The sequence below is a fragment of the Neoarius graeffei genome, chromosome 19 (assembly GCF_027579695.1).
Source record: "Neoarius graeffei isolate fNeoGra1 chromosome 19, fNeoGra1.pri, whole genome shotgun sequence".
NCBI classification, from domain to species: Eukaryota; Metazoa; Chordata; class Actinopteri; order Siluriformes; family Ariidae; genus Neoarius; species Neoarius graeffei.
In genome coordinates, this window is record NC_083587.1 from 38404850 (window position 1) to 38432372 (window position 27523).

The following is a 27523-nucleotide window of genomic DNA, read 5'->3' on the forward strand; positions in this document are numbered from 1 at the left end:
AATTTTATTTTCTATTGTTTACTGTTCTGCTTTTACTTCTGTAAAGCACATTGAACTGCCACTGTGTATGAAATGTGCTATATAAATAAACTTGCCTTGCCTTGCCTTTAAAAGGGCACGGTCACTGGGGGAGACACACAAACACAGGTTAATTCACGTCAGGTGCAGTGATTCTGCCACTTACCTTCCCTGACTCCGCCCTCCATTCACAGACCGATGCTTGACCACGCCCCCACTGCCACATACCCCCACCGCCCAACTCAGGCCGGGGAGCTGTCCGGCCTGCAGCTGTCTCCCCCCCTCCCCCTTGACGGGAGAGGAAATCCGCCACAACCATCTGCGCCCCCGGCCTGTGGACCACCTCGAACTTAAACGGCTGGAGTGCCAGATATCAACGGGTGATCCAGTGTTTCCCACAGACCAGGTAGCAATTTGTGGTGCTCCACTGTGCCGATGAGGGAATCGTGCGTGGTGGTGTCGTGGCGGTCGGTGGAGTCGGTCATTGGGGTGTATGCAAAGTGTTGACAGCGGGCGGTGTTCAAACACACAGTATTTTTCTTCAGAGTCACCTGCTGGGACTATTTTAAAGCTGACTCCCCCCCTCCCCCTTGACGGGAGAGGAAATCCGCCACAACCATCTGCGCCCCCGGCCTGTGGACCACCTCGAACTTAAACGGCTGGAGTGCCAAATATCAACGGGTGATCCGGACGTTGGCATCCTTCATGCGGTGGAGCCACTGCAGGGGCGTGTGGTCCGAACAGAGGGTGAAAGGGTGCCCCAGCAGGTAGTAGCAGAGGGCGAGGACCGCCCACTCGATGGCGAGGCATTCCTTTTCTATTGTGCTATACCTGCCCTCGCGCACTGACAGCTTCCGGCTGATGTACAGCACTGGACGGTCCTCCACCTCCTGGGACAGAACAGCCCCCAGCTCTCTGTCCGAAGCATCTGTCTGCAAAACAAAGGGGAGAGAAAAGTCAGGGGAGTGTAACAGTGGCCCCCCACACAGTGCAGCCTTTACCTCAGAGAAAGCCCGCTGGCATTGCTCCGTCCACTGGACCGGATCTGGTACCCCTTTTTAGTGAGATCAGTCAGCGGGCTGGTGATGTCCAAATAATTAGTTATAAACCTACAATAGTAGCCAGCCAGCCCCAGGAACTGTCTCACCCCCTTTTTGGTCTTGGGCCTCGGGCAGGCTGCAATCTCTGCTGTCTTATTGATTTGGGGACGCACCTGCCCATCGCCCAAGTGGAACCCCAGATACCATACTTCCATCTGCCCAATCGCACACTTCTTCAGGTTGGCTGTGAGACCCACTTGCCTCAGCGACCTAAGGATGGCCCTTAGGTGGTTTAAGTGCCACGGCCAGTCATTAATATAAATAATTATATCGTCCAAGTATGCAGCCACGTAGGTAGCATGGGGGCGGAGGACCCTATGCATAAGCCACTGGAACGTAGCGGGCACCCCAAACAGCCCAAAAGGAAGTGTGACGAACTGGTGTAAGCCAAACGGTGTGGAAAAGGCCATTTTCTCTCGGGATAGTGGAGTCAAGGGGATCTACCAATATCCTTTTGTCAAATCCAGTGTCGAATAAAAACAAGCCGTGCCTAGTCGATCGAGCAACTCGTCAATACGAGGCATCGGGTACGCATCGAATTTAGACACAGCATTGACTTTTCTATAGTCCACACAGAACTGGACCGACCCGTCGGCCTTGGGAACCAAGACCACCGGGCTGCTCCAGTCACTGTGGGACTCCTCGACGATGCCCATTTCAAGCATGGCCTCGAGTTCTTCCCGAACCATTTTTTGTGTGTTCGGGCAGTCTGTAAAGGAGGCTGCGCACTACTACCCCTGGGGGCGTCTCAGTGTGGTGTTCTATGAGGTGGGTGCGGCCGGGCAGGGGTGAGAACACTTCAGAAAATTCTGTCTGCAACTTGGCGACCTCCATGAGTTGGGTTGGAGAGAGGTGGTGTCCACAGGGGACCGGAGTGGTGGGCGATGTCAATTTTCCCTTTTGAACCTCTGGCCCCAGCTCCACCTTCTCTGGAACCACCGACACCAATGCCACGGGAACCTCCTCGTTCCAAAGTTTTAACAGATTGAGGTGGTAAATCTGTAATGCCCCGCCCCATCCATTCGCCTCACCTCATAGTCGACGTCCCCGACTCGCCGTGTGACCTCAAAGGGTCCTTGCCACCTGGCGATCAATTTGGAGCTCAATGTGGGCAACACCACGAGCACTTTATCTCCCGGTGTGAATTCCCTAAGGCACGTACCCCTGTCGTACAGATGGACTTGACGCTCTTGGGCCTGCCGCAAATTCTCCTGGGTTAGGTGTGAGAGTGTGTGGAGTTTGGCGTGCAGGTCAATAAGAGAGAGAAAAGAGGGGAGAAGAGGAGACACGCTGTCCTGCCGTCGGAACAGCCGCCATATGGTCCTCTGCCAGCACAATGGCCTGATCCAGCGACGCTGGGCGATGGCACTGGACCCACTCCGTTGTTCCTTCCGGAAGTCGGGCAATGAATTGCTCCAGCGCCACCAGGTCGACGATTCCCTCGGCATCGTGGTTGTCAGCCCTCAGCCACCACTGGCAGGCGTCCCGGAGTTGCTGGCCAAACACGAACGGCCGGCTGACCTCCTCCAGGCGCAGCGCGCTGCCGTTGCTGCTCCAGGGTGTGCCCCAAGCGTTGGAGGATGGCTGTGCGGAGGTCGGTGTAGACCAGCCGGCTGTCGGCGGGGAGTTGTAGCGCGACCAGCTGTGCCTCGCCCGTTAGCAGGGGGAGGAGGCGCGCCGCGCGCTGTTCCACCGGCCAACCCCACGCCTCTGCTGCCTGCTCAAAAAGAGTGAGGAAGGCTTCAGGGTCGTCCTGCGGACCCATCTTCGTTAGGGTGAGGTGGGGAGGGTCCGCGGCGGTGGACCCCCCGACGCGAGGAGGTGCCAGAACGCCTGGCGATTGTCCTGCCGCACCAGCACCAGGGCTTCGAACCGTTGCTCCTGCTCCTTCCGGAGGGTGAACAGTACCTGGTGCTGGCTCTGTTGGGCCATGGCAAGGGCATGGACCAGGTCCTTGAAGGGGGAGGACTCCATGGGGCTGTTCTCTTCTGTACTCCCTCCCGGGTTTCAGCACCACTGTAATGATTGTTGAAGGTATTGAAGCATGGCAGGCCAGAACTGAGTGTTACAAAAAACTTTATTTTAGCTTTCCCTTTCACACTCCCAGTCAGACAGGCATGCACACAAGTGTCCAGGTTGGGGAGCACTCCCTTTCTCTGCTCTCTCTCTCCTTTTAAAGGGCACGGTCACTGGGGGAGACACACAAACACAGGTTAATTCACGTCAGGTGCAGTGATTCTGCCACTTACCTTCCCTGCAATTTGGTCCTCCAGCTGTTCCTTTTTTGTACCTTTAACTTTTCCAGCCTCTTATTGCCCCTGTCCCAACTTTTTTGAGATGTGTTGCTGTCATGAAATTTCAAATGAGCCAATATTTGGCATGAAATTTCAAAATGTCTCACTTTCGACATTTGATATGTTGTCTATGTTCTATTGTGAATACAATATCAGTTTTTGAGATTTGTAAATTATTGCATTCCGTTTTTATTTACAATTTGTACTTTGTCCCAACTTTTTTGGAATCGGGGTTGTATATCACGTGGGAAAATTGCAAAAATAACACTGTAAACAATACTACGGTATAATATACATTATTCATTGTAACAGTGCATTTAACCTTTTCCTGACTCAGCCGAACAGGGTTTTACATGATGTTTAGCCACTATATAATTTAGCAAAGGATTATGGGTTATGATATCAGCTCCTTTCTATTGTGCTACAATTTAAGTTATTTGAACTTAAATGTTTTGAGTTGATTCAAAATTAGTTGTTACTTACTTATGGTGAGAATCCAGTTTACAAATTGTGGTTTTAACTCAACAGAGGGGCACATGTCCTTATTAAGTTGATATATCAGTGGAATGAGTATTGTAAAAAACATGAAAAAGTAGCACAATTGCTAAAAGTTGCATTTTTATGGCTTCAGTGTATTGCAAAGGATCATGGGAGTGAGAGAACACTCAAAACTTTTAAGGTAACAATCAAAACTTTTGAATTGGTCTGAAAGGTATTTATTTTTGGGAAAATGTACATAAATTTTTAAATTGAAAAACTGAAATGTTAGTGGCAATAAGTTTCCACTTAAACATTATGTTCATCAAACGTGTCGGGGTTTACAGTGTGTACCAGACAGGCAGAGTGGAGATCATGTCGCACAATCACATCACACCTCTTTTAAAACTAAAAATACTGTAAGTACACACAGAATCTCCCCCCAAAAACCCATCTATATCTTTACAGGAACGGACAATTAAGGTAAAGTGTAAAGCATCTCTGGGGGAGCTCATACTTCTGAAACTCTACTCCAAGCCATTTTTGGATGTTGACAGCGAGTGGTTTTGTGATAAGATCTTGATTACAACGCCTGAAGGGGATGAGATTTTGTTTCCATGTTACCGTTGGTTGGGCTGTAACGAGGAGCTTGTTTTAAGACCAGCTAAAGGTAAATCATAGACTTAGTGGCTGCACATCACATTTACTAGTGAACTTGAAAATTCACCGGCAATATTTTCTTGCAAATGTACAGTATTATTTTGTACACACACACACACACACACACACACACACACACACACTTTTTTGCATACTGCAGATGAATTTCTGGCCAACAAATCAATGCACAGTTTTGCTTTATACTGTAATAATAATAATAATAATATGTTTTTCTTTGTTGATAATAAAAAGATTTAGGTCACATTACCAAAACAAAAAACAAGATTATCGAACTTTTCATTGAATGTTGCCCTTTGTACATTTCCATCTCAGCTTTGCTCGAGTTCCAGGATAGCAACCCAGCAGCCCATCAAGAAAGAAGGAGACAGCTAGAAGATCGACAGGAGATATTTAGGTTTGTGTGGGTTGTCAACGCCACTGGGACTTTATACATATTGCCAGTTGCCTGAACAAAAATGACATCCTTTAGCTATATATTAAAATACCCTTTAATCTGTCTGCATATTCTTCCCACAGATGGAGTGTGTACGCACAGGGCATCCCCCACAATATCAGTTTTGACTCTGCCCGTGCTCTGCCAGCTGAACTTCGGTTCTCTTACACGAAGGAGATAGAATTTCTCTTAACGGCTGAAAAGCAGTAAGTCTGAAGTGACTTTTTCCATGGCATTGTTTGCAAAGTCTCACAAAACTGTTGGAATTGTGGAACCACAGAATTAATGTATAAATTAAATGTATTGTGATCTTATATTCAATTCAGTTCAATTTGTTGTTATATTTATAGTCAAAATCACCATTGACCATGGTATGTAAATGTAGGCCTAAAATAAATTTTGCAAATGTGAATAAATTTTCATTGAACAAGGGGATGGAATCCAAGGTGGACCAGGCAACATTTGGCGCTGTTTTTAGGTTAACTTATCAGCTTCATAGTAACTTTGATGCTTAAAGGAGATATAGAATGGAAAACTATCCAAATAATTGATAATATAAGTGTATATATGTGGGTATGGGTACATATGGATATATTATATAGGAAGTGAGTATTTGTGTGTGTGTGTGTGTGTGTGTGTGTGTGTATATATATATATATATATATATATATATATATATATATATATATATATATATATATATATAAGCATAATATGCATAATTATGATATGGGTGTCTGTGTACGTATGGATGTGTATAGTTATACGTATGTGTATATGTGTGTATTGTATGTATTGTATGTGTGTATATATGCATAGCATAAGTATTTGTATATATATGATTTGATTTGGGTGAGGGCGGCACGGTGGTGTAGTGGTTAGCGCTGTCGCCTCACAGCAAGAAAGTCCGGGTTCGAGCCCCGTGGCCGGCGAGGGCCTTTCTGTGTGGAGTTTGCATGTTCTCCCCGTGTCCGTGTGGGTTTCCTCTGGGTGCTCCGGTTTCCCCCACAGTCCAAAGACATGCAGGTTAGGTTAACTGGTGACTCTAAATTGACCGTAGGTGTGAATGTGAGTGTGAATGGTTGTCTGTGTCTATGTGTCAGCCCTGTGATGACCTGGCGACTTGTCCAGGGTGTACCCCGCCTTTCGCCCGTAGTCAGCTGGGATAGGCTCCAGCTTGCCTGCAACCCTGTATAAGGATAAAGCGGCTAGAGATAATGAGATGAGATGAGATGATTTGGGCGATATTATACCATGTTGGTATGTTTTGTTTTGTTTTTGTTGATTTTGCTTTCTTTTGTATATATAGTTTATTATGCTGGAAAGTGATGTTTGATTAATGGTGGTATAGAGGGTTAGGATTTGATAAATCGTTTCCGAACATTATTATGTTATTGCCTTGTGGCTATGCTATTCTGTTTATGATGATGTTTTGATGATTGCATTTTTTATTTTTGTTTTTTTGTTTGTTTTTATATCTTCTTTACTGTTCGGAATAAAGCAATCAATCAATCAATCAAAAAAAAACATTTTTGCCTTGGCTTTGATGAATTAGGAGAAGTTGTGCATGGCCAAAGAGCTATCATGAACATGAGGCATGGTTGTGCCCTCCTTCTTGAACTTAAAAATAGCCACTAAAAGATGGGCGAATTAGAACAAAGCCGACAAGTGATGTCAAATAGCACAAAGCCATTCAGTTCAATTGTGGTTGCCAGAGAGGGCACCATTTAGCCAAAAGGGCCATTTCAATACTCTGCGAGAATTTACGCCATTGTTGCTAATTGGCGACTCTAGGGGGAGCTCCATAGGTAAAAACTTGTAGGCTTGTCTGGTGTACCTCTAGGTGAATTTTTATCTTTCCTCTCACCACTTGCCATGTTTCGCCAGCTAAATCATCATTATCTTGTGCTACTAGTATAGACCTGGTTTGAATCCTATCTCACTGGACGATCATTCAATGTGTCATGGCTAGGGCAAACATCTGCACGACAACACCTCACCACAGGGGTGCCCCAAGGCTCAGTGCTGGGGCCCCTCCTCTTTGCCATGTATACCACGTCGTTGGGTCCAATCATCCACTTGCATGGCTTCTCCTATCACTGCTATGCAGATGACACCCAGCTCTATCTGTCCTTTCCTCCTGACAATTCCACAGTGTCAACACAGATCTCTGACTGTCTTTCTGACATATCTGCATGGATGAAAGAACACCACCTCCAACTGAATAAAGGTTGATTGAATTGAATTGAATTGAATTGAACCTCTCCAAAACTGAACTGCTGGTCCTCCCAGCCAAGCAAGCCATACATCACAACATCAACATTAAGATAGACTCCCTAGCTGTTGCTCCCACCAAGGTTGCAAGAAACCTGGATGTAATGATTGATGACCAACTGACCTTCGCTGATCACGTTGCTGCTGTCGCCAGGTCGTGCCACTTTTCTGTATTCAACATAAGGAAAATCAGGCCGTACCTAACCCAACATGCAACCCAGCTCCTGTTTCAGACCTTGGTTATTTCTCGCCTTGACTATTGCAATGCCCTCCTAACAGGTCTTCCAGCTTGTACTGTGAAACCACTACAGATGATCCAGAATGCTGCTGCGCACCTGGTTTTCAACCAGCCAAAAAGAGCACATGTCTCACCGCTGTTCATGGAGCTCCACTGGCTACCCCTAGCTGCTCGCATCAAATTCAAATCACTAATGTTGGCCTACAGGGTGATTGATGGGTCTGCTCCAATCTACCTTAATACCCTCATAAAGCCATATGCTAACCTCCAGTCACTCCGCTCCTCCAAGGATCGTTGTTTAGCATGGCCAACACCTCGCACAGGTCAATCCAGGCTATTCTCATCTATTGTTCCACACTGGTGGAATGCCCTTCCAAGTACTACTAGAACAACAGACACTCTCTCCACCTTCAAGAAATTCTTGAAGACCCAGCTCTTCCGAGAGTACCTCTTGTCCTAGAACCTCCAACTACCTGGAATGCACTAACTATGCACTTACAAGATCACACTCTTGGACTTTCAACTCCTGTCAATTTCTTGTTACCAAATCGCACTCCTAGTAAGGTATTTACTTGTGTTTAGTTGTGTTGTAGCTTGATTGTTAATCCTCCTTTTGATAGTCGCTTTGGATAAAAGCATCTGCTAAATGCATACATGTAAAAGTAATGCTAGCCAGGCTAGCGTCACCTAGTGCTTCCGCTCAATTTCACATTTAGCCACACCTCTGCGTCAGGGATCTATCCAAAGGCTTAGGTTTTCACTGACTCTGGCGAACAGAGGGAGGGCTGAAAGCGATGACGTTGAACTCAAGTGGTGCATTCCAGCGCATAACATACGTCACAACAAAGCAGTAGCGATTGGTTAAAGCAGGAAGTTTCTGCCCACTAGGAAGCACGTATCCCAATGGATAGGTTCCAGACGCTTTGCACAAAGTGACACGATGTGAAAGCGTTTCATGCATCAGGCTAGGGAACTGCAGCAGTGCTGTGAGAAATTATGTCTCAACAATAGAAAGTGAAGACATTACTGTTGGTATCGATCATGGGTGTAGTGGGCATTTGACATGGGGTACGGGGTCCCCCCACTTCTTGGAACAGATAATTTATGTAGTTTTCACTTTTTTAATATAAGCCATTCATTTATAAAGGCGTTGATATGAGTGGTACCAATAAAGGCACATATCAAGCAAACCTCTTCAATAAGCCCTCTATTGCCATAAACGAATGTAACTTAAACATTATAGGATGAGCTAATCATGCAGTGACACTGTCAACGTTGGTTTTGGAGGTGCATGTGACCTTCTTTGCAATTAGGCCTGAATCATTAAAATTGTATAAACCAAATACACAAGTGTAAAAGTCCATATTCTACAAGTACTGGTGGCAGATTTTAACCCTTAAACAGAGCGGTTATGAATTACTGCAGTGAAACAAACAAACAAAACCTACAGGCCTATACCTCTCATATGTCCTGACATAGTTATGCTTTGTAGAATATGTTAAAGATCACTGGGACGAGGATGAGTCCATATTCTACAAGTACTGGTGGCAGATTTTAACCCTTAAACAGAGCGGTTATGAATTGCATGTGCATTCTTCTACAAGTACTGGTGGCAGATTTTAACCCTTGAAAAATTTAAGGACCTAATTTAAATACTTTTCTAGATAAAGCTATCTCTAAGTGGCTCCCCAGAAAACTCTAATCAAAACCGGTCCAAGGTTAGTTGCAAAAATATTTTTTTATGCCAAAACTATTAGGAGTTGGGAGCTAAAATTTGGGACTTTTCCTACTGGGAAGTGTATGAACCTTCTGGAATTTTTTCAGCCAAATCCGGAGAGGGGGTTAGATGATTAATTGAAAAAACAAGCTAACAGTAGCCTAGGCTAGCCTTAGGCTACTGCGCTGAAAACATGGGTCATACGTATGATATTGGTAATTCTTACAAGCACTGCATAACATTAATCCAACTATTAAGCATCAAAACGAATGTTACTTAGGCTACTTACCTAGTGAACACAGACTCCCTTATCTCAAGCAAAACGTACAGTTGAAAGCAGTGACCCATTTTAAAAAGCTACTAAAGACTGTCAGTAGCCTACATTCACCTACTCCTAGTCTAACATTAACATTACGTGAGAGGATTTCATTCCAAACTGGAGGAGACATAACGTTAGATCATTTCGTTAAATTTAATATCCTATCTAAATAACGTTAGCCTAAACTATCATACTTCGGCAAAGCACAATATATAAACCAGAATTCGCTATATTTACAATTGGCTTACCTTTCAAACAGCACCGTATGGTACAGGGATGCTGTCCGCTGATTGGTGGATCACAGCAGATGCCACTTTTTGTCAACATGCCACTGGCACAAGCCACATGTCGATTAATCCTCTTCCGCATGCCACTGATCATTGACTTGCCACTTCTGTATGTCAGTGACCTCCATCGACATGTCATTGACACATGTCACATGTCGATTAATCATCTAACCCTTACTGCAAATCTGAGATTTGTTGAGCGGGAGCATTCAGAGATTTGACATGGAATGACCCATATTTGCAACATTGTTTTGCATTATTTATCCTATCCCTCAAGCTAAATTAATTGTGGAGATCTACATAAATTAATTTAAGTTGTATTATTAATGGACTGTGTATCAATTCTGTGTGTTTAGGTTACTTGAACTTAAGCTAACAGGATTAGCTCACTGTAGAAAATCATGGGAAAGCATCAGCCAACTGGAGCCAATCATTTGTGGATTCAGAAGCGAAACCTTGAGTATTCTCTCTTAAACAGAGCTGTTATGAATTACTGCAGTGAAACAAACAAACAAAACCTACAGGCCTATACCTCGCATATGTCCTGACATAGTTATGCTTTGCAGAATATGTTAAAGATCACTGGGACGAGGATGAGTTCTTTGCCTACCAGTTCCTGAATGGCCTCAACCCCATGGTGATCCAGCAATGCTCAAACCTGCCAGACAACTTCCCTGTTACTGAGGAGATGGTCAAAGACTCCTTGTATGGAAACACCTTGGAGCACGAAATGAAGGTATGTGTTTTTGGTGCGTGTTGGATGGCTAGTGAAAAACAGTACATCACTTTATTACATCAAGGTAAAACATCACATTTGTCATGCAGGTGTTGCTTAATTAGTTGATTACTTGTTTGCCTTCAACCATCCAGAAAGGGAACATCTTCCTGTGCGACTACAAGATGCTGGACAAACTAATAGGAAATGTGGTGGACGATGAACAGCAGTACCTCACAGCTCCACTGGTGCTGCTGCACTGCAATCATCATGGAAAGATGCTGCCCATCGCCATTCAGGTAACAACTCCATAAAATATTAGCTATCATTTTAACCACTTGAACTTTAGGCTGTTTTGTGGGTAATTTCACACAATAATTGTGAGCCCCTAGCCTCCTCATCAGAGAAGCACCCCAGGTCCCTGTATCACTGCACTTTTTATGTGTTTATTATTTTCCACAGTTAATGCAGACCCCTGGACCTGAGAACCCCATCTTCCTGCCCACCGACTCCAAGCATGACTGGCTGCTGGCTAAGATCTTTGTGCGGGCCGCAGAGTTTAGCGTGCACGAGGTGGACTTCCACCTGCTCAGAACTCATCTGCTGGCCGAGGTGTTCACCGTGACAACCCTGCGACACCTCCCACCTGTACACCCACTCTTCAAGGTATTTAGACTAACATGCATGATTTGAGTTGTCAGACATCCAGGGATGTTAAAAGAAAGAAAATTGAATGTTATAGGCAGAATTTTTTGCCAATTTTTCCAACATTTGCCAATTGGTTCATTCTGAACAGAAATAGTGTTTTAACATTTCTGGTTATGGGTTCCACATTAAAATTGTTGTTCCTGAGTTGGTTAGAACAACTAACTAAATAAATAAATGAATAAATTCATTTCCTAGTACATACAGTATATATGCCATGTCCCCAGCTGTGGGACATACAAATCGGTAGGTGTACCTTTAACACTTTCAAACTGGCTATTAGTTTACCTTTTGTCCTTTAGTCTCTATCCTACAGCAATCACTAAAACAGCCCTCTGCTTTATTCAAGCTGCATCACTGTAGTTATTATAATTTATAGAGCTCCGGCGCTTGACCTCACGCCACCTGTTAGGACTTGGACTGTTTTGGCCTCTAGAGGCCGCTGTTATTTCCTTTTCGTGTCTTGTTTATTTTGGCCTCTAGAGGCCGCCACTGTTCCTGTGTTTTGTGTTTTTGTTAATTGCCTGTTAGTCCTAATTATCTTCACCTGTGTCCTTAATTAGTTTGTGTATTTATACCCCTGAGTTCAGTCCTCTTGTCACGGAGTCTTTGTGCTGTTATGTTTATCTCCAGTTTCCTTTGTACTGTGTTTTGTGGATCTTCTGAGCTTTTGCATTTTTGCCTTTTTCTTTTTGAATTATACTCTGTTTTTTTTTTTGTTTTGCCCTGGATTGTATATAGTGTACATAGTATAAATAAACCTTTTGTTACTTTTTCTACTTCCGCCTCACGCCTCTGCATTTGAGTCATTCCCCTGGTGGCCTAGTGGGGGTTTGCTGGATCATCACACCAACGAACCAGGTTCGAATCCCAGCAAAACCCTAACAGAAAGACTCCGTCATGACCGACTCAGCAGAGGCTGCTTCAACTGTCTACCCGGCCAACCTTCAGGGAATTATGGCAGCTTTGACACGCTTCGGAGCGACCATGGACGCTCATGGACGTACGCTCACCAGCCAACGTGAGGCCCTTGCTCACCACGAGGAACTGCTTCAGCAAATTGGGAAAACCCTGGCACAGCTGACATCTCTGCCTGCATCTCCTGCTCCTGATCCTGCTCCAGTGCCTCACTGCCTTCTTCACCTCGCGAACCCAGCCTTCCTGCACCACAGAGGTATGACGGCAAGCACAGTGAGTGCCGAGAGTTCCTTACCCAGTGTCAACTCACCTTTGAGCTTCAGCCTACCACCTACACTACGGATCGCCGCAAGATTGCCTTTGTGATCACCTTATTAGCTGGTAAGGCGCGAGCCTGGGCTACTGCTATCTGGCAAAGACAGGGACCTGAGTGCTTTGATTTCCAGCTGTTTTCTGAAGAGATGCTTCGGGTCTTCGATCAGGCAGACATCAGTACCGACGCAGCCCGAAAGCTCATGTCCATCCGGCAAGGAGGAAGCGTCGCAGATTACGCCATCTCGTTCCGAACACTCGCAGCAGTAAGTGGATGGAACGAGACTGCCCTGGTGTCAGCCTTCCACCATGGTCTGTCTGACCCCATCAAGGACGGTCTGGCCTCTATTGGATGCCCAAGTGACCTCGAAACCCTCATCTCACATGCTATTCGTCTGTACAACAGGATGAGAGAATGCCACCAAGCCTTGAGCCCCCCCAGCCTCCCTACCTCTACCTGGAGACCATCTACCTCCTTCAGTGACTGTCCAGAACCCATGCAAGTGGGTCGTACTCGCCTCTCCGCATCTGAGAGGGAGCGCAGAAGGAGGGACAAGTGCTGCATCTACTGTGGCAAGCCTGGTCACTTCCGAGCATCATGTCCCGAACTCTTGGGAAAAGGACCGCCCCGTCCAGCCGAGGGAGGGTTGTGACGGGGCCTACCCTCTCTCCCGGACTCCCTGGTCAAGGAATCTACATCCCGGTCTCCATCTCCTGGGGTGAGTCTGTCCACTCTTGTCAAGCTTTGATAGACTCAGGGGCGGCTGGGAACTTTATGGATATTCACTTCGCCCAAAGCATCAATATACCTACTGCACCTCTTGAAGTCCCTCTGTCTGTGTCTGCCCTCGATGGCCAAGCGTTAGGTGATGGAAGAGTCACTCAAGTTACTTCTCCAGTCTTCCTCCAGTCTCAAGGTCACAAGGAAGAAATATCCCTGCACCTGATTCCTTCACCTGAGTTCCCAGTTATTCTAGGCCTTCCTTGGCTTACTCGCCACAACCCTCGCATAGACTGGGTAACAAGCCAGGTTGTGGAATGGGGCCCTGCATGCCATGCCTCTTGTCTGCTCTCTAGCTCTCCTGTGTCTCCTGCCGAGCCCCCTGATCTCACAGAGTTATCTCAAGTTCCCACAGAGTACTGGGATCTCAAGGAAGTATTCAGCAAGAGCAGGGCCGCCGTTCTTCCTCCGCACCGGGCCTACGACTGTGCCATCGACTTGCTCCCTGGGACTACCCCTCCTCGTGGCAGACTGTTTTCCCTCTCTCAGCCAGAACGCAAGGCTATGGAGGAATACCTCAAAGACGCCCTGGTCTCTGGGTTCATTCGACCCTCCACCTCACCTGCTGGTGCCGGCTTCTTCTTTGTCGGCAAGAAGGATGGGGGGCTTCGGCCATGTATTGACTACAGGGGCCTGAACAAGATCACTGTGCGCAACCGATATCCCCTTCCGCTGATGTCCACTGCTTTCGACCTGCTCCAAGGCGCCACCGTCTTCACCAAGTTGGACCTACGGAACGCATACCACCTCATCCGTATCCGACAGGGAGACGAGTGGAAGACTGCCTTTAACACCCCGTCTGGGCACTACGAATACCAGGTGATGCCCTTCGGACTCACCAACGCACCAGCTGTTTTTCAGGCCCTAATCAACGACGTCTTAAGGGACATGATTAACCTGTACGTCTTTGTCTACCTCGATGACATCCTTATCTTTTCCAAGACCATGCAGGAGCACCGCCACCATGTCCGCCAGGTTCTCCAGAGGCTGCTACAGAACAATCTGTTCGCCAAGGCCCAGAAATGCGAATTTCATGTTCCCGAGGTCTCCTTTCTGGGATTTATTGTACGGACAGGCCAACTCCAAATGGACCCTGCCAAGACCCTGGCCGTCCGGGACTGGCCTACTCCCAAGTCCGTTAAGGAGGTTCAGCGGTTCTTAGGATTCGCTAACTTCTACCGCAAGTTCATCAGGAACTTCAGTTCTGTGGCAGCACCCATGTCAGACCTCACCAAAGGGACAGGTGGATCTTATGGCTGGTCTCCTCAGGCAGAAAAGGCGTTCAAAGACCTCAAGGCCCGCTTCTGCACGGCACCCATTCTGGTCCTCCCGGACACCTCCCAACCATTCATCGTGGAGGTGGACGCCTCGGACAGTGGTGTCGACGCGGTACTCTCTCAACGTTCGGAAGGAAAGCTGCACCCCTGCGCTTACTTCTCCCACCGCCTGAGTCCTGCGGAGTCCCGGTACGATGTGGGGGATCGAGAACTGTTAGCGGTCAAACTGGCCCTTGAGGAGTGGAGGCACTGGCTGGAGGGAGCGCAACATCCATTCCTGGTTTGGACTGACCACAAGAACCTGGAGTACCTCCAGCAAGCCAAGAGACTGAACCCTCGACAGGCTAGGTGGGCCCTGTTTTTCAGTCGGTTTGACTTCACTCTCTCGTACCGTCCCGGCTCCAAGAACACCAAACCTGACGCACTGTCCAGGCTGTTCTCTGCCACTAACAGGGAGAATGAAGTCGGGCCTATTATCCCGGTGTCCCGGATTGTGGCCCCTGTCCGCTGGGGTATTGAGGAGGCTGTTCGACGAGCCCAACGCCAGGACCCCGGTCCTGGGACGGGGCCACCGGGCCTCTTGTACGTCCCACATCAAGCCCGGGCCAAGGTTCTCCAGTGGGGTCACTCTTCCCCTCTCACCGCCCACCCGGGAGCTCGGAGGACCCTGGACTTCCTGAAAAGACGCTTCTGGTGGCCTAACATGGAGCAGGAAGTAAGGTCATTTGTCCTGTCCTGTGAGGTTTGCACCAGAACCAAGAACCCACGACAGCGTCCCCAGGGTCTCCTGCATCCTCTGACCATTCCCCGGCGTCCCTGGTCCCACGTGGCAGTCGACTTCATCACGGGTCTCCCTGAGTCACAAGGTAACATGGTCATTTTGGTCATTGTTGACAGATTCTCCAAGGCCTGCCGCTTCATACCTCTGTGCAAACTCCCCTCTGCTCTTGAAACAGCAAAACTTATATTTAATCATGTCTTCCGAGTCTTTGGTCTTCCACAGGACATCGTCTCAGACCGAGGGCCCCAGTTCTCCTCCCGAGTGTGGCACGGGTTCTGCAAGGTCATCGGAGCCACTGCCAGCCTCTCCTCTGGGTTTCACCCACAGTCCAATGGTCAGACGGAGAGGCTCAACCAGGACCTGGAAACCACCCTGCGAGGCCTGGCTATGGATAACCCGACATCATGGAGCACCTGGCTGCCATGGGCAGAGTACGCCCACAACACCCTGCAGTCATCGGCCACCAAGCTGTCGCCATTCCAGTGCCAATTCGGGTTCCAGCCACCTCTGTTCCCGGACCAGGAGGAGGACGCGGGGGTGCCCTCGGTCAACCAATATGTGAGACGGTGTCGCAAGACCTGGAGCAAGGTCAGGAAGACCCTCATACAGACCTCCAGAACCAACCAGACTCAGGCCAACCGCCACAGAAGACCTGCACACACTTTCCGCCCTGGGCAGCGGGTTTGGCTGTCCACTAAGGACCTTCCGCTGCGGGTGGAGAACCGCAAGCTTGCTCCTCGCTACATTGGCCCCTTCAAGGTGGTGCGCAGGGTGAACCCTGTCTCCTACCGGCTCCAGTTGCCCCGGACTCTGAGGATCAACCCCACTTTCCATGTTTCCCTGTTGCGGCCTGTACTGACGTCTACGTATGCCCCTGCTCCTAGGAACCCCCCACCCCCCCCACATCTTCCAGGGGCAGACTGTGTTCACTGTGCATCGCCTGCTTGACTCCCGCCGGGTCCGCAGCGGGTTGCAATATCTGGTGGACTGGGAGGGCTATGGTCCTGAGGAGCGCTGCTGGGTTCCTGCTCGGGATGTCCTAGATAAAGAACTGTGTCGGGACTTCCATTCGGCCCATCCGGATCGCCCTGGGAACGTCAGGAGACGCTCCTAGAGGGGGGGGTCCTGTTAGGACTTGGACTGTTTTGGCCTCTAGAGGCCGCTGTTATTTCCTTTTTGTGTCTTGTTTATTTTGGCCTCTAGAGGCCGCCACTGTTCCTGTGTTTTGTGTTTTTGTTAATTGCCTGTTAGTCCTAATTATCTTCACCTGTGTCCTTAATTAGTTTGTGTATTTATACCCCTGAGTTCAGTCCTCTTGTCACGGAGTCTTTGTGCTGTTATGTTTATCTCCAGTTTCCTTTGTACTGTGTTTTGTGGATCTTCTGAGCTTTTGCATTTTTGCCTTTTTCTTTTTGAATTATACTCTTTGTTTTTTTTTTTTTTTTTTGCCCTGGATTGTATATAGTGTACATAGTATAAATAAACCTTTTGTTACTTTTTCTACTTCCGCCTCACGCCTCTGCATTTGAGTCATTCCCCTGGTGGCCTAGTGGGGGTTTGCTGGATCATCACACCAACGAACCAGGTTCGAATCCCAGCAAAACCCTAACAGCGACCTAAAATCGCCGCCATTTTGTGATGTGATGCTGTGATGTGACACACGATGTGAAGTACTGAAAGTAGCCACAAACACCATTTCTTGCCATCAACAGTGTAGAGGGGAAAGGGCTTGTGACCACTTCCCCATTTTCCGATGTTAATTTGCTCTGTGTTATGAAAATGAGGCCAATAACAAACCACCGTTTTCTCTGTACTCTCAATGGCAAGGGTGTAAGCCGGCCTCACAGTATGGTGTCCAAACAAACAGAACACCCGACCACTTCCTGAGCTCTATAGTATGTCTTCTTACAGCTTATACAAATTGAGTAACGTGCATTTGGATTTGCTAGTCTTTGGTCAAATGAAAAATGTGGTCACATTTTTTTTCTTGCAATATCTTCCCATCTCAACAGAAATGTTGAAATGCCAAAAATGAGAACTAGGCCTACATTTCAGCAAAGAAAATAAGGCCTTTTATGTCAATGCAAGCTAATGTTCATCATGGCCTAGTGCCAAAACAGATTTGTGTCTAAGACAAACATGTTTGATTCGCAGCCTAAAATATTCACCTCTTATGATTTCTTTTGAGACTTTGATTGCCTGCTAGTGGCATTAGTATCAAAATGTGTTATGTTTTTTATACATATTTGTTTGTTTTTCTGTTTTTTTAGCTCCTCATTCCCCACACTCGCTACACACTCCAGATCAACATCTTGGCACGAAACCGGCTGATTTCCAACAATGGAGCCATTACAGTGGTATAGACCCATATAAAAGTGTTTCTGCAATTATTACAGAATCAGTAGGATTTATAATTTCCTTAAATTATTGAATAGGAATGACATACAGTGTGTTTCCATGCAGGGAGATAGCAGAGGTATAACTCATACATACAATGGCAATGATGTTTGATATTGATTTATATTTCTAAATACTATCATTCATTATCTTGAACTGCAATTATTCTTTTTTGAGAGTAATGCACATACAGTAATACTATGCTATTTATACCCAGGTGTACATAGCATAGAATAGCAGAGACAAGCACCCGGGTGTCTGTAGCATAGAATGCTATTTACACCCAAGCATACTTATGTGTATGGAAACAGCATAAGTCTTGATTTGCTTTCTGAAGTGGAAAGTGGGGGTGCTTCCTTAAGAGGCCAAGCTGAGTCTGCTACTGAGCAGGCATCACAGCAATATAATGCCGTTTCCACGTCAAAAGTACTGTATTCCTACATAAAAACTGCAAAGTATTCCTGTCTGAGAATGAGGCTCTGAAAGATAATTATGTATACCTTTCTTACAAAGTCCTGCTCCTCTACAAATCATTTACACAATCTCAATAACTTTCTAATCTCCTCACACCTACAGTCCCCTGTGGTCCTCCAATTAGGACCATTTGACCATCCCTCACACCAGATTAGGAGAGAGCTTCCATGTTGGTGCCCTCTGTGGAGCAAGCTACCCCTCTACATCTGTTATCGCCCTTTTTTGGGCCTGTGCATAACACACCTAAAAGCATACCTTTTAACCAAGGCCTTTGGTCTCTAAACCCCTCCCTCCAACTCAGTCAAACCTTGGATATCTTGAAAGGCACAAAATGAAACCACTTGTTGTTACTATTGTGCATTTTTATGAAGAATTTCAAAGGAATCAGATTTTGATAGCTCTGTGAAAATCTGATTTCTTTGAAATTCTTCATATTGTAATTTGTATTTGGAGTATTTCCCTTATTACCTGTAAAGCTAACAATAACTTATACCAGATGTACAAAGCAAGCAGACAGAAGTATCAAGAGTTACTCTCCCCTATAATCCCTAATAAATTTAGACACAGTGACTGGAGAAGTAATTCAGTGACTTTTGAAATGGCAACTAGCACCATGTCCAAAAATTTGTAATTTGTTTAATCTTAGTATTCAGGCATTGGTGGTGATGCCTTGGTTAGTTTACTGAAGCGGGCAACAAAAGCCCTGACCTACAGCTCCCTCTGTCTGCCTGAAAACATCTCTGAGAGAGGCCTGGAGAACGTCCCCAACTACCACTACAGAGACGATGGGATGCAACTGTGGAACATCATCAACAAGTATATTTACCAGTCAGAACACTGCTGCTTACTGTAATACACAGAGATTTTATTCACTTTATTTCACATTTTATACACTGCATTAAGACATGTGGCCATTTGCAGGTATGTTGGAGGAGTCGTGCAACATTACTACAAATCTGATGAGGACATGCAGAAGGACACAGAACTGCAGAACTGGATCAGTGAGATTTTCACCAAGGGTTTCCTAGAAAGAAGCAACACAGGTATACACAGAAATAGTGTCCTTTAAAGGCCTATAAGAAATGACTTAAAAATGGCAACAGAACAGTAATACATGTAATGTCAAAAACACTGGTTCTGTCTGCCAATTAGTCAGTCTGTCTGTATGTATTTATTTACACACTGGCGTTAGCATGCAAATTAGCGGTTGGCTGTCTTGTATATTTATCACGTGGCACTGTGATTTTAAAAGAATGGTCTAAAAAGATTTACGCAATTTCTGTCACGGCCATGGCCACGAGGACAGGGTTGAACCCAAGCGCAGACTCAGTAAGGAGCAAACTTAGTTTTAATGCAGAACCACTGGAGACTTCTCAAACAATCCAGGAATTACATTTGAAATAGATTAAACTAGAAACAAGGACTAGCCGAACAGCAGCAGAGACAAAACATAGGCACAAGGATCTGACTAGAACAAGACAAGACACAAACTTAACTGACGAAATAATCCTGAAAGGAGCAGCACACAAGACTGGGTTTAAATACATACGAAATTAACAAGACTAACAAGGTTAACAAGACACAAGGTAATGATCAAACAAGGCACAGGTGAGGGGCAGAGACATGGACACAGTGGATAAGCACATGACTGGTATAAACAAAAAGAGCACATGGCAGACACAGGAAATGACAATCAAAACAGGAAGTGACCGATAAGACAAACAGACAGGGCAAAACAAAAGCACTAAACTACAAGACAAGGAGAAAAATACGAAAAATACAAAAACAAATCAGAGGATCCTGACAGTACCCCCTCTCCAATGCACGCCTCCTGGCATCCACAAGACCCCCACCAAAAGTCCAACCTGGGCGGGTGGAGGGGGATCAGGAAGAAGGGACAAAGCTGACAGGAGCTCAGGAGAAAAGTTCAATGGGCAGGTAAGCCTTCTCTGGCAGTGCAGACAATGCAACGCAAAGCAGATGCAGGCTCTGGCTGGGCAGCAGGCTCTGGCTGGGCAGGCATTGGAGACCCCGGCATGACGGGAGGTTTAAGCAAGGCAGGGAAGTCAGGCTTGACAGAGTCACGAAGTGGGGACTCTGGCGAGACGAGACTCTGGCGAGACAGGAGACTCAAATGCAGACTTAAATGGAACACGCTGAGACAGAACGGGACAGACTGGGATGGGACTACAAATGGCTTAGGAATAGGAACATTAACAGGGACAGGAACAGATACAGTAACCGGCACAGTGACTGGAACAGTAACAGGTACAGAGACGGGCACATTGACAGATACAGGGACTGGGACAGGCACTGAGATGCTGACAGAAATGGGGACAGAGGCAGGCACAGCGATAGGAACAGTAAAAGGCACAGAGATAGGAACAAGGATAGGGATACAGATAGGAATAGTGAATGAAACAGTAATGGGGACAGTGATGTTGACAGTGACAGGAACGCAAGTGGGGACATTGACAGAGGTTGTGGCTGACGTGGGAACAAAGTCTTCCCCAGGGACTGGGGTGGGATTGGACACGACAGGCTCAATCTCGGGGACAAAGACACCCTCAACTGCTTTGGACTGAGGGAGAGGGTTAGAAACAGACAGACACACAGGGGTGGACTCAGACATACACAAATCCTTAGACCAGGATTCTGAAGGAAGCACAGGATCCAGAGCAGACATTGAAAGACCACTTGGAGGAAAAACAGGGCAAGACACAGAATTGGACACAAGAGCAGGTTTAGAAACAGGGATGGAAACAGACACAGGGAGTGAAGCACATCTGGGCACACCCTCATTGGCAGATAAGGGAACAGGGGGAGATTTACAGAATTCAGGGACAGATAGAGAGGCTGAAAGGGGCTGTTTGCAGGGAAGCGGGCTCAAGCACCGGCTGGGCGTCGGGAGGCTCCTCTGCAGTTTTAACCACACTTGAACTGATCATGGCCTGGACAGGATGTGAGGGATCTGGCCCGACTTCATTCTGCTGTCGGAGGACCAACTGGGTTGATGAAGGTCCTAGACATCCTCCCAAGGCCTTAACTCTGACTGGGGCAGCTGGAGCTTGTGCAAGCTGACAAGGTGCATCTCTGACTGGCAAAACCTCAGAAACAGACATGACTTGGGATTTTGGTGTGGCACCACGCGGATTACACAAGGGTAGGAGAGCTGTTGAAAAAGCTGGTCGGAAGGCAGGGGTGCTGGAACTGTGAGGCACGCCAGGTGCTCGAGCTTTGCTGTTTGGGGAGGCGCCTGATGACTAATCGAGTTCCCCAAAATGCAGCCCTTGGTAAGGAGGTGTCAGAGATGGAACAGTCTGTCTCAAGGTCAGAAGATTCAGACTCCTGCTCCTCCTCAGTTGTCCACTCCTTGCCCTCGGTGTCCCACTCACCACAGTCAGTATACCACCCCTCATTAGTAATCCAGTCATTGTCAATTTGAAGGACTTTCCTAGACCGGGATTGTCCAGGATTGGGCAGGGCTAGCATGGAAGGAGCAGAAGAAGCAGAAGTGAGCATGAAGCCTCCAACAGCTACAGAATGTTGAGAACCGGGAGTGGGCACTGGGCTGGACTCCACGTGAAGCGGTGTTGAATTAACCTCCCCATTGTCATTAGAGTCCTGGAGGTTCTGAAAACTCTTCTTAAGGACAGCGGTCTGAATGGCTAATGACTCCATCTCTGGAAACCCAGTGAGCCTAGTCTTGCATCTACAATAACAGCGTTCTCCATTAAACAAACAGCAGCAAGCTTATGCTCAATGTCAGAGGTGCCACTGACTACGGATAACAGAGCTATGAAAGTTGCCCTCACTTCCTCTACCTCTTGAAGAAGGCATCCAAGATCTGCTGGGTCCATGTTCTTGGCAGGATTATTCTGTCACGGCCGTGGCCACGAGGACAGGGTTGAACCCATGCTCAGACTCAGAGCAAGGAGCAAACTTAGTTGTAATGCAAAACCACTGGAGACTTCTCAGACAATCCAGGAATTACATTTGAAATAGATTAAACTAGAAACAAGGACTAGCCAAACAGCAGCAAAGACAAACCATAGGCACAAGGCTCTGACTCAAACAAGCCAAGCCACATAGACAAGACTGACAAAATAATCCTGCAATGAGCAGCACACAAGACTGGGTTTAAATACATACGAATTAACAAGACTAACAAGGTTAACAAGACACAGGTGAGGATGAAACAAGTTAATGATCAAACAAGGCACAGGTGAGGGGCAGAGACATGGGCACAGTGGATAAGCACATGACTGGTATAAACAAAGAGCACATGGCAGACACAGGAAATGACTCAATCAAAACAGGAAGTGACAGATAAGACAAACAGACAGGGCAAAACAAAAGCACTAAACTACAAGACAAGGAGAAAAACACATATCATCTCATTATCTCTAGCCGCTTTATCCTTCTACAGGGTCGCAGGCAAGCTGGAGCCTATCCCAGCTGACTACGGGCGAAAGGCAGGGTACACCCTGGACAAGTCGCCAGGTCATCACAGGGCTGACACATAAACACAGACAACCATTCACACCTACGGTCAATTTAGAGTCACCAGTTAACCTAACCTGCATGTCTTTGGACTGTGGGGGAAACCGGAGCACCCGGAGGAAACCCACGCGGACACAGGGAGAACATGCAAACTCCGCACAGAAAGGCCCTCACCAGCCACGGGGCTCGAACCCGGACCTTCTTGCTGTGAGGCGACAGCGCTAAACACTACACCACCGTGCCGCCCCGGAGAAAAACACGAAATACAAAAACAATCAACAGAGGATCCTGACAATTGCAACATGGGAAGAAACAGCTTCATGATGAATTGTAGTCAAAGCTAAACTTAAATAAAATAAATGAAATGACCGCTTACAAAGTACTGTAAGTACTGTGGCCTGATGTTTTACATGCATTAACACATCTTTATCTTACAGGAACTTGTTTCATATGCATGTCTTTATTTCTCAGGAATGCCTAAGTCTTTTCAGACAGTGCATGACCTCATCAAGTTCATTACCATGGTGATCTTCACAGTATCTGCCCAACATGCTGCTGTCAACAATGGACAGGTAATATTTAAAACTATCTGTGAGTCAATCAATTTGTCCCATGTTTTGAAAGAATGCTAAAAAAAGAAAACCATACCGCCACTTGTTTATTGAAGGTAGGCTACAAAGACGGTCTCAATGAAGTTAGTGCGAGTTGAAATCGCATGTTTGGGTTGCAGGTGACAAATGTGCTGTGCTGTTTGAAGACCCACTGCATACCCGTGTTGTTCTATTGCAAAATTATTTCATGCATTATTTAATGCCTCATAGGTAGCCGGCCATGCCTTCCTACACACTTCCGCTTGACTATCATCTCCCTACAGTGCTAATCTGGATTTGATACCATTGAGCTCATTGTCTCAGGAGGCATTTTAACTTGACCATTCAGCGAACAGAGGGAGGAGTTGTAAATGCAGAGCAGGAATGCTATCAGTTAAGGCAGGCTATCAGTCAAAGGCTGATCCAATCTTTTTAAACATAAACACCTCCAGCAAGCAATCGTTTCTCAATACTTGAATGTCCAGACCCTCTGTACGAAACAAAGTGTAGTACGAGGAGCTGGTCTATTACAGTACCAGGTTACCTCACAGGCAACAGCCGTGTTTGTGCTGCAAGTTATTTTTAACATAATGTATTTTTTATTCACGTGTGTTGGCATGTTGTTGCAAGATCTGTGAAATTCAAACTATAGGCTACAATGTTGAGGTGAGATGGTAATTCCTTTGAATGGTAAGAGGTGTGTTTGACACATGATGAGCTACTGAGCACAGGAGTCGTCGATGGCTGGCACACTGATGCACTGCACTGGGAGAATGTATGTGAGAGGGGGAGTGGCTGCAGCAGATAGAGCGGCAGAAGTGCTTCTTTTACATTTTTTTTCTGAATGCTTAAACACTAACAGTGATTCTTTTGGTATGATTTCTGAAACTATTAACACTTGTAGCCAATCTATTAGCAAAGTTTGCCAAACTAAAAGCCCAATCAGCTCTTTACACTCAGTTTGAAATTTTGTAACTCAACTTTTGTTAAACTGTAAAACACAACACACTTATTGCAAAACCATAAACACAACTCACTGCATAAGACTCATTTTGCAATTTTATAGCACACTTACAAAAAACATACACTTCTGTCTCTTCTACTCAGACTATTCTGAGAATTACCTTCCTACACTGACACATGCCAAAGCACTTTTTGATAATTACTTCATTCAACATTCAGACCTTTAGTACTGCAAAAAAAGACAGGTAAGGATTTGTCTGGATTACAATTTTGGACAATATTGGAAGGAGAGTGAAAGAGGTATAAGAATTAGAGAAGTGGAAGAGGTGAAGAAATAAGGTAGAAAGGGACAAGGACCATGAAGTGAAAAAGTGTAGAAAAGGTTGAGATCAAATATCAAAATCTCTACGAAAACTGTAAAAAAATACTAAGCTACATGTATTACAAAGTTATAAGATACTGAAAACTGACATGCACTGCACACAGAGTAAGCAAAAGCCAAATGTGTTTTCCATTTTTACTGTCAGTGTGCAGTTGGTGCTTTGTGTGCTTAATAATGTTATGGGTTGTGTGTACTGTTGTGTACAAAAATACCATTTTGAAAAGAGTGCGAACAGCAAAAAGTGTTTTTGCACAGAGTGCAAAAAGTGCTTTTGCAAGTAATTTATGATGTTTTGCTAATTGGGTGAAAGGTTTTGTGATTTGTGTATAGAGTTTTGCAAAAATAGCCAAACGTTGTGCCTAATCGGTCAGAAAAAACTGTGACGATAACTGTATTTGTTGTCCAAAAAACACCAAACTTGGCACTGTACTCACTCGTGCCATTAGCAAGACACATGCAAATGGTTCGAAAGTTGCTTGGAACAAACACACAGACAGACGTTCCTTCCATTTATAGATAGAAAGATACTCTTTTGTCATATTTCCCCAGTTTGACTACGGTGGCTGGATGCCCAACTTTCCCACTGCACTCCGAAAGCCCCCACCCAAAGAGAAAGGCCAGACCACTGAGGAAACCATCATGGAGACACTGCCCAATGTCAGCACAACGGTCAATGGAATGGCTGTTCTGAAATTGCTAAGCACAAAGTCAACAGATCATGTGAGTACGCGCTGCCCATTGACAGTCATGTTTAAAGACCGCCTTTATATTTAACAGATTTGGGGGAAAATACAGCATTAAAGGTGGGATAAGCAATGTTGAACGATGTAACATTTGTTCAGTTCAAAGTCATACATACTATATTTTCCCCAATTTTTTTGGATGCCATAACTTCCTGCTTTGAGTCATGATGGCATGTGATAGAGGTTTAATCAATGGAACACAAATACACAAACAGAAATACACACACACATACACACACACATGCAAGCACACATGCGTGTGCATGCGTCCCAGTTATAGCCTAAATATCACAGACGATGACATATGGATGACTTACACCTGTGGTGGCATTATTTGCCATCTTCACCCTCACTGGTGTCATGTTGCCTAATTCTGAACATGTTCATCATATCAGCATCTTATTTTCTTATCACTCTCTGCAGTATCCTCTTGGAAATTTCCCAGAAGATCTGTTTGATGAAGAGGTTCCATGCAAGCATATTAAAGAATTTACAGAGGCCCTGGAGAAGTTGTCAAGTAGCATCAAGGAGCGCAACAAGAGCCTGAAACTCCCCTACACCTATCTAAGCCCTGAGAATGTAGACAGCAGTGTAGCTCTTTAAAAGAATATGCTGTATTTTTGAAAGAGCTTTCTTTATATAAATAAAAATGTCAACAAAAATAAAATATAACCAACCAACCTGAAAAACAAATCAAAAATACATTGGATATACATGTGTAGATGGCTGATGACTGAGATAAGATCTTAAAAGTACCGGTAGTGCACCTCCATGCCTCGCTATGCTGCATACCTCCTTTTTGCTCCACTGCCCCTGCACACCACACAGTCCTATTCCCACCCATCCTTTTCATCTTGACGTTTTCCAATGTGGGCTAGGCTATAAAAAAAATCGAAACAATCTATATAATCTTTGTTATCATCACAGCATACTCCCGCATACTTCCAGAAAAACCCTTTTTCATGAAATGCCACAAGTCTTCCAAGGAAATCAATTTCCTTATTGGCAATGTTCCCATGTTTTCATATGTTCACACCAGACAGACATTCTTATTCTCTTGCAACCTTTTCATATTGACGTTTTCCGATGTGGGCTATGATGCGAGCCTCAAATTCTTTGCAGTTTTACATTGAGGAACGTTATTCTTAAATTGTTGCACTGTTTGCCCATGCAGTCTTTCACAGAGCAGTGAACCCCTCCCCATCTTTACTTCTGAGAGACTCCGCCTCTCTGGGATGCTCTTTTTATACCTAATCATGTTACTGAGCTGTTGCCAAGTAACCAAATTAGTTTGGAGGGTTTTTAGGGGCCAAGCAGCGAAGCTGGCGAAGGCCCCTAATGAGTTTGTCGGTTTTCTTATAGTTATTATTATTATTAGGGGCCAAGCAGCGAAGCTGGCGAAGGCCCCTAATGTGTTTGTAGGTTTTCTTATTATTAGGGGCCAAGCAGCGAAGCTGGCGAAGGCCCCTAATGAGTTTGTCGGTTTTCTTATAGTTAGGGGCCAAGCAGCGAAGCTGGCGAAGGCCCCTAATGTGTTTGTAGGTTTTCTTCTTCTTCTTCTTATTATTATTATTATAGACAATTCAACTTTCTCCTTAGGGATGTCTATGGCAGCCCATAGAACCGTATGTAGGAAAATGCTCAAATTTGGCACACACATTCTAGACAGTCTCAGCATTCCCCACAACAATTTTTAGGTCCCGACCCCCAACCCTCTAGCGCCACCAGCAGGTCAAAGTTGCAGGTACATTTCTGCTTGTAACTTTTGAACCGTTGGTCCAATTTTCAAAAACTTGGTATCCCTGGAATCCTTGGGTCAAGACGAATCCAAAGCACCCCATGACGTCATTTTCCGCCCATATAGTTTTCCCGCCATTTTGAATTTTGTGAAAATCACTTAAAATGCTTCTCCTCCCTCAATTTTTGACCAATTTCTCCCAAACTTGGTAGATGGCAACTGTGGACTAAGCTGCACAAGAAACTTACCCGGATTTTAGAATTTCATAAGCGTTTGGCCGTGGCAGCCAATCAAATTTGGCTGCGCAGACGCCAAACAGGAAGTGTGCTCATATTTCGGCCGCCCTTTGGCGTATCTTAACGCAACTTGGTGAGATTATGCCCCACCCCTCCCTGAAGGAACACAA

The 27523-nt window shown here is 45.8% G+C and overlaps 1 protein-coding gene across 2 annotated transcripts in view; it reads left to right on the plus strand.

The window, feature by feature from the left end:
* LOC132867245 (polyunsaturated fatty acid lipoxygenase ALOX15B-like) overlaps positions 1-26677 on the plus strand; it is a 53924-nt gene extending 27247 nt beyond the window's left edge. For both annotated transcript variants that reach the window (XM_060900045.1, XM_060900044.1), the window contains exons 3-15: positions 4358-4559; positions 4883-4964; positions 5087-5209; positions 10195-10298; positions 10405-10574; positions 10709-10852; positions 11016-11219; positions 17598-17684; positions 18845-19014; positions 19120-19241; positions 23173-23273; positions 25186-25356; positions 25803-26677. In XM_060900045.1, the coding sequence (XP_060756028.1) occupies positions 4358-4559; positions 4883-4964; positions 5087-5209; positions 10195-10298; positions 10405-10574; positions 10709-10852; positions 11016-11219; positions 17598-17684; positions 18845-19014; positions 19120-19241; positions 23173-23273; positions 25186-25356; positions 25803-25982 (1860 nt within the window). In that variant the 3' untranslated portion in view covers positions 25983-26677. The remainder of the gene's footprint in view (positions 1-4357; positions 4560-4882; positions 4965-5086; positions 5210-10194; positions 10299-10404; positions 10575-10708; positions 10853-11015; positions 11220-17597; positions 17685-18844; positions 19015-19119; positions 19242-23172; positions 23274-25185; positions 25357-25802) is intronic.
* Positions 26678-27523: the final 846 nt, after the last annotated feature.